Raw genomic sequence first — 11,453 nt, forward strand, 5'->3', positions numbered from 1 at the left:
GTTCCCAGCACCCTCAAGAGTTGCCTACTCCCCCAGTTGCCCTGCTCCTTGCTCCTGGATGGTGGCCTTCCTGGACATCTGGAAGGAGGTGACTGAGCACCCAAATCTGGGTTTTCTGGAGTCTGGCAGATTCCAAAGCCAGATGTAACCACAGTTATCTCCACATACCAGGCTACTGGTCAGATAGATTTTTTTAAGCTGGAATTTATCCAGGGAGGAGTTGGAGTAGGGGAAGGGAGTAGCATAGTCATATACCAAAGAATTACAGAAGGAAACAATGGGTTCCCTGAGATGTGTCTAAAATCAGAAGGAATTAACTACCCACAAAGTAAGCAGGAAGAATTACCAACAATAGGACATCTTCTGGGAACCAAGAACTCTCTCCTTCAGCCCACACAGTGGTTCAATGGTTGGTGATTACCCACCCATTATACAGAGGTAAAAACTGAGGCTTAGAAGCATTACTTAACTTGCCTAAGACCTCACTGTTAATAATCATAATGAAGTTAGAATTTAGTGCTTATTACATTCTGGACACTGTGCAAAATGCTTGGTCCAATCTTAATTATTTACTTTACCCTCAAAATAGACATACACAGACTACTGTGTATAAAATAGATAATTAATGAGAACCTATACAGCAGAGGGAATTCTACTCAATGTTCTGTGGTGACCTAAATGGGAAGGATATCACAAAAAAAGAAGGGATATATCTATATATGCAGCTGATTCAATTTGCTGTACAGCAGAAACTAACACAACATTATAAAGTATCTACACTTCGGTAAAAGTTAAACAAAAACAATCCCATGAAGGTCACATAACTGAGATTTGGGAGGTGAAGTAACTTGCCCAAGATCTCAAGGTGGATAGTGGAAACAAGAATTTATGCAGTCTGAGACCAGAGCTTTGCTCTTACCTAAATGGTATGTTTTTTAACAGTCTTCAGCAATTTAACTGATATTTACACCCTCAAATCCATAGCTGGGGCTCTTTCTCCCATGTTAAACTGTTCTTATTTGACTATCAATGCCTTTTTTCCTTAAATATATATATGGGCTTCCCAGGTGGCACTAGTGTTTAAGAATCTGCCTGCAATGCAGGAGACCTGGGTTTGATCCCTGAGTTGGGAAAATCCCCTGGAGAAGGGAACAGCAACATATTCCAGTATTCTTGCCTGGAGAATCCCATGGACAGAGGAGCCTGGCAGACTACAGTCCATGTGGTGGTAAAGAGTCGGCATAACTGAGAAACTAACACTTTCACTTTCTTGCATATATACATATATCCTCTCCCTCTTGAGTCTCCTTCCAACCCCAATGCCCAGTCCATCCTTCTAGATCGTCACTGAGCTGAGCTCCATGTGTTATACAGAAGCTTCCCACTAGCTGTCTATTTTACACATGGTACTATATGCACATAAACTGTATTCTCTCAATTCGTCCCCTCCTCCCTTTCCCCTCTGTGTCCCCAAGTCCATTCTCCATGTCTGTGCCTCTCTTCCTGCCCTGCAAATAGGTTCATCAGTACCATATATAAGTCTTTTTAAAGCTTGTGATCATTTAAAGGCTACAGTATGCCTAGTCATTTCTCAAACTCTTGCCTTATTTCTTTCTGAGAGAGAATGGGGCGTGTGTTATTTAAATTCAGGACAAAACTACTGGCCCACTGGCCCCATCATCACAGATCTCTGACAAGTTTGCACCAGAAGAACTGCCAGAGTGGGAAGCCAGGGAGATCAGGCAAAGTGAGGAATGCCCTTCTGAGGACCCTTCACCATCCTTGCTCTGCCTCTGCTCCTGTCCCTCAGACATCCTGCCTCATTCTTCAAAGCCCATCACTGGGGGCAGGTAACCGTGCCTGACCATTCAGATGCCAAAGGGAACAACTTTCCGCAGTCCAGCAGACCCATGCCCTGGCCCCTAGCTTCTGGTATCAATGCCTCATTGCCAGATAATACTGTAGGTCTGGCATCCAGGGTTCCCCCAAAACACTGGGGGTCAATAGTTTCTGGAAATCTCTGTCTACATTCTTGTTGGCTCATTTTAAATTCTTTCCACTCAGAATGAAACTTCAATTATTCCTCCTAAGTCTGGAATTTGGATCTCTCTGCATTATTCTGTTCCACCTGCTAATGTGAAGTGGAGAGTTTTCTGTAAAAGAATACTTTTCTATGCCAAGAACACTTGGTAATGCCCTCAAAATTTTACTGAGCATCCCAGTGGGCCAAGCTAGGTGTTGGGATTATACAGGAGAGATAGTGAGAATGTGATCTCCAAGAGGGCAGGACCTTCCATTACAGTGTGACATAATCCTTCAACCTAGCACAGCACCTGGCATGTCATAAGCACTCAACAAACATTTGCTGAATGAATAAATGAATGATTTTAAATAAGCAATTACGGTTCAGTATGCTCCATGTGGCATTTTGAAGTAATCAGAAGGAATTTGGGGAGCACAGAGAAGTTCAGCTAAAGTTAGGGGATCTGAGAAAGTGTCCCAGGCCAACGCTAGAAGGATGCCTTCAAGTTTACTAGAAGCAGCAGAGTTGGAAGGCGACAGGATTTCAACAGAGGAAACAGCATGTGCAAAGCAGTGGAGACATGGAGCCGCATGTTGGGAAGATGACAAGTTGCTAAGAGTAGTCAGAGGGGTGGAATGAACTCAGTCAAAAATAAGAACTTCAAATCAAGGAGCATGTTGGAATGCTGGGATTCATGGATTTATCTGTATTTTATTCCAGCAAAGCCGGGTGCTCTATCCCCACCCCCTCATAAAGCACTTCTCCAGGCTATACCACGGGGCTTCCATAAAACCTGGACAAGGCACACCCTCAGATGCTGGAAGGGGCTCCCAAACTAAAATGTCTTACAATTTCCTTCCCAGCTACAAGGCCAACACAAAACCTTTTCATGCCTTTCACTGAAAGGAATAAGACCTTGTTCGTTTTGGTCAATGAGATTTTTTCACAGCCCTGAGGCACTAAAGTGGGATCCTTTTTGTCCAGAAAAGGGAAAAGACTATCCAAAACTCACTCACAAACTCCTAGAACATTAGCACTGAAAGAGTCCCTGGGAAACTTTTGCCTACCTCCTCATTCTCAGATGAAGAAAACAAAGCTCAGAGAGGGAAATGATTGTCTGTGGACTCAGAGAGCGTTAGTGCAGAACCAGGGCTGGGAAGGAAGGAAGGGAGGAAGGAAGACGGGATGGGAGGAAGGCCAGCCTCTGGCTCCTGGTCACTGCTCCCCACTGCACTGTGCTCTCCTGCAAGATATTAAATGATGAAATTGCAGAGACATTTTTTCCAACGAACATAAAGCCAAAGATTAAAAATATTTCTGAATTGCTATCCTTATAGGAGAAAAAAAAAGTCTCTCCAACTGTCTGACTCCTTCAACCAATTAAATCTTTGGCTGCCACTCAGAAACAGTATTTAAATTAATCAAGGTAAAACTCTAGCTTATCCTTTCCCTCCATGCAGCTTTCTACCATAAAGAATGAAAACAGGTTGCTTGGAGAAAGGAACAAACTTCAAATTAAGGAATTAAATTTCTCACGGTCACCTGAGACGCCTCAGTTGTTAGTCACTCATCATTTATTAAACATTTATTCATTTGACAACCAGTTTTTGAGCTTCTTTTGTGTGCATTTTAACCACAAGAGTACAAATATGAATCAGAAATGACTGACCCTCAGGATATTTATTGAGTCAGAAGGATGACATTTACATAATCCATTATAGTTCTACTCATGGCCTGGCCCAAAGTAAGTTCTTAGCCTAAAGTAAATTTCATTCAAATGAACGAGTGAATGAATGAAATTGAAATCTATTACAGATCACTGCTAACAAGAGGATTCCACTGGAGGACACAGAGCTGCTAGAAATCACTGGAGGCTAGGTGGGATAATAAACTTAAGAAACACAACTCAGGGAACACAGGACTCCACAGAAAGTGCGAGGGGGCCTGAGAGTATTATAGCAGCTCCATTCCCCTCTCTGGGCCTCAATTTCCCCATCTCATAATACAGGGAGCTCTAAGGAAACTTCCAGCAATAACATCAGATGCCTCTATGATCCCAGTTCCCGGCACTATAAGGGACTTTAAATCCAACCTCCCCTCTTAAAAATGGAATCATTATTCCTATGTCTTTACAAGGTCACGCCCTATGTTTCTGTGGATTTCTCTTGGGAGATGGGAGAAGGAAGGGAATTTGATTCTAGCCTTCCTTTAGGTTTAAACAACAGGAAAATACCCACTTATCCCATTGACAATTACAGTCTGCACATTTCACCGCGGGCACAGAAAGCAACCGGCAACAGAAAACCAGCCGCAGACCGAGGGCGTACACATGCAAGCCATTATCTACTTGGAGACAGGCTGGCCTGCGACGGCCTTACTGGCTCAGGGAAGCTGGGCGGGTGCTTGCCACAGCCCAGGGGCGACCCAGGAGGCCGCCGGCCTGCCACCAGCTTCAGCTGACTCATCTCAGACTTCAGGCTGAACAGAAACCTAGTGAAAAAGTGACTCCCTCCCAGTGAGACATCCCAAATAAAAGCTCCAGGTTGTATACTTGCTACAAATACAAGCCTGATCACTTGAGGTAAATTAATGAGCTCCACAAGGGAAGGCACCACACCCGATTCTGTCACCATCATGTCCTTTAGCACACAGCCCCATACAGAGACGTGATCTGCACTTAATATATACTCGTAGAGAAATTTTGTGGAAGACTTAATGAATACTAATGAATAAATGGGGCTTCACTGGTGACTTGGGAGCAAAGAATCCGCTTGCAAATGCAGGTGACATGGGAGACATGGGTTCCATCTCTGAGTTAGAAGAAAAATGGTGAAGAAAATGGTGACCTACTCCAGCATTCTTGCCTGGAAAATCACATGGACAGAGGAGCCTGGTGGGCTACGGTCCATGGGGTCACAAAGAGTCAGACACAACTTAGCAACTAAACAGTAACAACAATGAATAAATGACCACCTGAATGAATGGATGAATGAATGATTTCCTCATGTGATGCCCTCAAGAACATCATGGAAAAGACAGCCGGGATAGAGTACTGGCCGGCACTCAGGTTCAAGCACCATCTGGGGACATGTATTCTGGCTCTGTTCTTTGTCCGCCTGTCCTGGACAAGTAAGCAACTTCAGCTCCTCAAGCCTCAGTTTTCTCATGGGACAGACGTTGTATGTGGCATTCGGGTTCCTCCTCAAAGGAAAGACTTGCTGTCTCCAGCTGGCAGGACTTCCAGAGCTACCTTACCCGAGGTCGTGCTCTGCCCAAAGTCGCCCACTCGGACAGAATCAAGGTGGGACATGAAGGTCCTGGCCTCTCTGGCGAATGAACAACTCTGATCCCAAAGGTCCCTGTGAGGTCAGCTGAGTGGTCATCAAGCCAGCATCACAGCTCACCATCTGCACCCTGCCCCCACCCCACCCCCACCCCACCAGCCAGGCCTGCTTCCTTCCTCTCCTGCCACAAGGGTCAGTCCCAAAGGCACTTCCTAATGACCCTCCTGAACTCTCAACCCCATCTCAATGACTGCTTCCCAGGGAACCCAACCTATGGCCCCCTCATTAGCAAAACAGAGATAATAGTAAGTATACACAAGGGCTGTGATGAGGACTGAGTGAATTGCTATGTGTAAAAGCGACCAGCTCATAGCAAGTGCTGAATGAGAGGGAGCCAATTTTGTTATGGGAGTTAGTGAAGTCCTTTCATCAGTATTCCCACCCTCACGAGCAGGAAACCAGAGAGAAAATGTCAGTGTCTCCGCTTGATCTGTGGGTAAGAGAAGTAAGGAAAGGAAGGAGAGAAGGGAGGGAGGGAGGGAGGGAAGGAGGGAGGGGGAGTGAGGGACATGTCTGGATGTGGCCCCGTGTGCATCCCTCAGAGGGGCCTCCAGTCCACCCTGCAGGAACCTCTCCATAGAGACTGTTAAATCAAAGGCCTGAGCCTCCTGCAAAAGAGGAGGTACAATGATGGCGGGCACAGCCCCGGCAGCAAGCAGACAGATGGCAGCACCCTGACCACCATGTCTGGATCCCTGAACCACTACTATCCAGCACAGAGCCAACAGCAGGAATTGATGTACCAATTGCAGAGATGGGAGCCCAGAGACCCGAGAAGAAAGCAAAGATCAGCTAGAGACACAGCAGCCACAGCCTCTTGCTACCCAGAGAGCCGATTGCCTGTCCCCTTCACTCCCACCAATACATGAACTTCCGGGGAAGTATTTGAACCTGAGCTTGCAAGTGTTTTCACTGCTGAGGGAGGGAGATGGGGGGGGGCGTGCCTTACTGTTACCAGGATGATCTTGTAAAATGTAGGTTGGTACCCAGAGGCCTAGAGAGACCTTCCTTCTTAGACCCCAGCACCTAGATGACCTTTTAAAGCAATGACCACGGTCACCTTGTTATAGAAGATAAAACTGGTACTCAGACAGGTTAGGCAGCAGCCAAAGTCACAGAGCTGGTAGGAAGTGGAGCTGGGCTTTGAGCCCAAGTCTGATCCCAAGGCTTATATGCTTTCAACCACTTTGGGTTCCTACATTAAAATTTCCAAGAATAGGGTTCTGTTCTTTGGCTTGTTTATTTTATTTTATTGCTTTTCTAAAATTTATTTTTAATTGGAGGATAATGGCTTTACAATACAGTGTTGGTTTCTGCCATATATCAACATGAATCAGCAGTAGGGATTTTTTTTTATTATTATTATTTTTTAAAATATGAAAACCTCCCAGGAGATTCAGACATGGTCAGAGTTGACAGCCATCACACCCTCTCCTATCACCCAATTCAGCTCACAATCCCAACCCCTGGCCTGAGACACGTCTGCTCCCTGGCTTCTGTTCTCTTCCAGGAGCCTATACCTAGAAAAACTCTTCTGATGCTATTTACTCATAATGGTCTCAAACACCAAAGGTCTAACCTAGACAGCTCACCTGGGCTGTGGGATGATCCCATGCAACGTGACAATATTTATTTACTTTGTACATTAATGTGAACAATGGCACTCCAGAGTGAAATTCAGTCTCAGTGGAACACAACAGAAAGAAGTCAATTATCCAGCATTAATTATTTATGTGGGGACAATAACCATGGTGTTATTCCCCACGAGAGAGGCCTCTGCAGCTTGGAACAAGAGGAAAGAAGAGGTGGCTGCTATTGTCTGCTCATAATGAAGCATCAGATTGGACAAATGAACCCCTCTGACATCCTGTAAATACACATGAGCCCCCGCTGTGAATGTGGCCCAGGCACACACCTCCAGAACACAGACAATTAACAGGGTGGTAGACGATTAATAGGATTATATTCCCCCACTGTTCTGGGTAGTCCTGGCCCAGCAATATGAGATTGTTGACAATAATAAAGGAGATGCCACCTTCTCTCTGCAGCCTGCCTGCCCTATCAGAATAATAAGATTGAAGACATTCTAAACAACCATTTTTGCAGGTTGCAGTGTTTGTGGAATCATGTTAGTCTGGTATTTTCCTCCCAAGGTATCAATATTTGCTGTACAATGTCAGTTAGAAAGCCTGTCCTGACTCCAAAAGCATAACGATCTGATTCCTAAATCATTTTTATGTAATTTTCTTTTATTTTTAAAAATTCTGAGGAGCTTGGAAGAGAGAGATCAGTGGTTCCCAGGGGCTGACAGAGTTCCAGAATGTGATCTACCTCGGCTCATATTCTCTACTCCAGGGTCTTATTCTTTATCTAAAGGAGATGGTAACATTGATTGAGCAGTTCCTATGTTTCAGACAGGCACTTTGTATATATTATCTCTTTTTTTAATCTTTGGATTTATTTTCAAGCATTTTCTTCTACACAAAAATGAAGCATAAAAGCTATTTGCATACAGCAACAATTTGTTGTTCAGTTTATATGTGAATAGTAACAACATATACATATTAAAGGCTCATCACAACCCGATGATGTAAGCATAAATATCTCTACTTCACTGATCAATAAACTGAAGCCCAAGGTTATAGCTAATAAACAGCAGAAACAAGAATCAATTTTTGTGGGGGAGAGGGGGGGTCAAGATTCCTAACCACTGTCCTAAACTGCCCTGTGATGACAGTTTCCCAAACCCCAGCACAGGCTCTGGTCTGACAATTCCAACCGCTGTGAGATCTGTGCAGGGGTCCCAAAGCCCTCTTGCCACAGATGTTGCTACTCATCTGAGCATATGGTTTCCAACCTGGGCAGGACAGGTGATGGAAAGACGGAGATTCCTCTGCATCTAGAATACTTTCACTCTTTTCTGATTATAAAATATTAGGCTGCTGGGAGTGTCTGCCCATGATTTCTTATTTTCTCAAAGAGGTGACTTGCCAATAGTAAGGGATCAAGCAAAGTATTTCTAGAAGAATCCCCTAAGATCACCTACATGAAGAGCCACAGCGGGCCTCCAACATGTAGCAGGCACCCAATAAACAAGGTCCCTTCTTATATACCTCTCACTGGACGGCAGACGTTTTGCATGTATTATTAGCTCATTTAATCCACACATCAACCTTATGTCTAGATACTATCATTACCCCTGTTTTATACATGAAGGAGCCGAGAAGCCATGGGGTTGAGGAGTCCACATAAAACCACACAATTAGTTGAAGCCAGTCAGTCATGTGTTCAGAGCTGATAACATCTGCTCAAATCATAAAATCCCATCTCTGAGACTATGCATGTATCCTTACAGGTTTGCATCATACCATCTCTGAGCTATACCTTAGAGTCCGTGTGCAAAAATATTTGGGTCTCCATATTATACCTTACCCCCAGTGTCAGGCCACACAGAAAACTCTTAACTACATTTCTAACAGCGTTCTCAGCCCTCAGGAATATTCATCTTCTTAAACCTCTTTATGATAATGGCTTTGGGGGAGCAGACTGATACTGTCATAAAGATTAATCCAACTCCAGTAGACTCTTAGCAAATATTTAATAAATCCTTCTGATTTTAAAAGCAACACACACACACCCAAAATACTCAAAAACAGAACAAACAATATAGCAATGCATGCTGTATTCAGTTGAAGCCCCCTATAATTCAGGCGGGTGTTAAAAATAGAGATTAGATGGTAGTGGTATCAGAATATTGTGTAGGCCAAAATGTTTGTTTGGGTCTTTCCATAACATTGGATGGAACAATCTGAATGAATCTTTTGGCCAACCCCATATATATGGGGCAGGCCAGGCAGGCCCTGAGACACAGCGGTGGGACTTACCGCTGACCCGGCCGAGGGATGGAGTCCAGGTGGCGGCCTCCAGGCAGTGCCATCATGTTGACGCCAATCTGCAGCAAAGCCTGCCCACAGCGATTGGGGCCCTAAAAGAGAAGGCAGGATGGGATCAACCAGGGCCCCCAAGTGAGGAGGCCCAGTCGTTTTCTCTCCCAAATCCTGGCCACAGGGGGTCATCTCATGCATGGAGAGAAGGCCCCCCGGCCCTCCTCTGCTGTTTGAATCAGTTTATATCACACTGACCTCACACAAGCAACGCAAGACTCAGATCTGATCTTGATTCTAAGTCCCTGACGCAACATGAACCCCTAGAATTTTTTCTTAGGTTTCATTGCCAAACACATACTTAACCCATTTTGCTTTGTACCAAATACTGGGACACACAGACCAGCAAATATTGCATAGGAAATATTTATACTTTAAAAGTTTGTAGTTTACCTGAAATTCACATTTTACTGGGCACCCTGTATTCTTAGCTAAATCTGGCAACTCTGCATACTAATTCCTTAACCATATACTATCACAGTACTGGGTTCTTCACTTTGCTTATGTCTGGGAAATGTGACCCTGTAATGGCACGGTGGTTGCTTCCCCAAATCTGTTCCACTTTAGATGATGTCATTTCACCCAAACTTCGAGGAATTGGTTCAGTGATAGGCATGTGACCCAATTCAAGCCAATGAGCCATGACAGAACTATTTCTAGGAAAAATTTACTTTCTCCTTAACTGCAAGCCAGTTAGTATTTCTCCCACTGAATCTGAACAAGGAAGCGCATCACTCCATAGCTGCCAGAGACCACCTGGCCATCAAGAAGGGACCCAGCTAGAGAAGAAAGTGGACACACACAGGGAAAAAACCTGCATCCTTGATCACTGAGCCACTGAATCAACCAGTGCTGGGTCTGGCCCACCTCTGGGCTTCCTAGTATGTAAGATAGTAAAGTTCTTGTCTCAGTGAGGATTTTGGTTCGATAAAGAGTCTAATAAATAAAAGTGACCCAGGTTCCAGGGCCTCTAATCCCAGCATTGAGCACCCACTTGGCTTGCCTGTGCCTCACAGGTTAGACCAAGTCAACAGTGTCCTTCTTCCTCCATAAAATAAGCTGCCCACCTGTTTGTCTCCTGCCTTGCCAGTCCTTCCCCATTCCTCTCTCTGTCATCTCCTTCTCCAAGCCAATGAAGAAGCCCTCCTTGGTGAAAATGAAGATTCTGTCCTCTTGGTCTGGGTAAAGCAATAGTCAAGAGAGGGTTGACTGTCACCTATCATGTTCTGAGCTTGAGGACAGCAGATCAAGAACCTCAGAGAAAACACAGGTATGAACTTGTGGGAGGATACAGCTGAGGAGGGCAGCAACTCAGGTCCAGAAAAATTAAACTCTTACAGTTACAAGTGACCCTTATAAGAGAAGAATGGAGGAGGACTTTAATTAATAGTGGACATAAAGTATCCCTTGTGATGCGTACTCAGTCATGTCCAACCCTTTGCGACCCTATGGACTATACCCCACCAGGTTCCTCTGTCTGTGGAATTTTCCAGGCAAGAATACTGGAGTGGGTTGCCATTTCCTACTCCAGGGGATCTTCCCAACCCAGGGATCAAACCCACATCTCCAGCATCCTGCACTGGCAGGCAGATTCTTTACCACGGTGCCACCTGGGAAGCCCCCTTGTGATGCTTGGAACAAAAGACAAAGAGTGAATTTGAAAATATAGGGAGGCAGGAGCCCAGAACAAATTAGGGCTTTAGATAATTCCAGAGAGTCACTGCCACTGCCTACTCCCTGCCCTGCGGGCCCCACTAGACTGTGAGACCCTGGAGGGCAGGAACCACTTGGTTCTAAGGGCTGGGCACTTAGCAAACACTCGATATGTCTATAGAAATAATGGGTGGAATGAATTTTTAATATATTTATATTGAGCCCTAATTCTTCATCTGCAACAGAGAATAATAGCATCTGTTTTACAGGGCTATTATAACAATGACATGAGGTAAGGAATGCAGAAGTGTCAGGCCAGGTTGAGAGCTAAATAAATAGTTATTATTATGTCCTGCGAGTTTGCAGTGTGTTCAGCCCTGTGGTCAGCTTTGTCGGGGGAGATGCTATTAAATACAGCATCTAAAGCACCCAGCACAATAACAGTGCTCCACGAGGGCTTTTTATCATCAGGAGCATCACGATTTTTAT

At 44.7% G+C, this 11,453-nt stretch overlaps 1 protein-coding gene across 1 annotated transcript in view; it reads right to left on the minus strand.

Moving 5' to 3' along the window:
* Positions 1-11,453, minus strand: part of INSC (INSC spindle orientation adaptor protein) — a 132,622-nt gene that overhangs the window by 87,076 nt on the left and 34,093 nt on the right. The window contains exon 2 of the mRNA XM_081541556.1: positions 9,252-9,352. Coding sequence (XP_081397682.1) covers positions 9,252-9,307 — 56 coding nt within the window. The 5' untranslated portion in view covers positions 9,308-9,352. The remainder of the gene's footprint in view (positions 1-9,251; positions 9,353-11,453) is intronic.

Source organism: Giraffa tippelskirchi, chromosome 11 (assembly GCF_054371585.1).
Source record: "Giraffa tippelskirchi isolate mGirTip1 chromosome 11, T2T-mGirTip1v1.2.pri, whole genome shotgun sequence".
Lineage (NCBI taxonomy): Eukaryota > Metazoa > Chordata > Mammalia > Artiodactyla > Giraffidae > Giraffa > Giraffa tippelskirchi.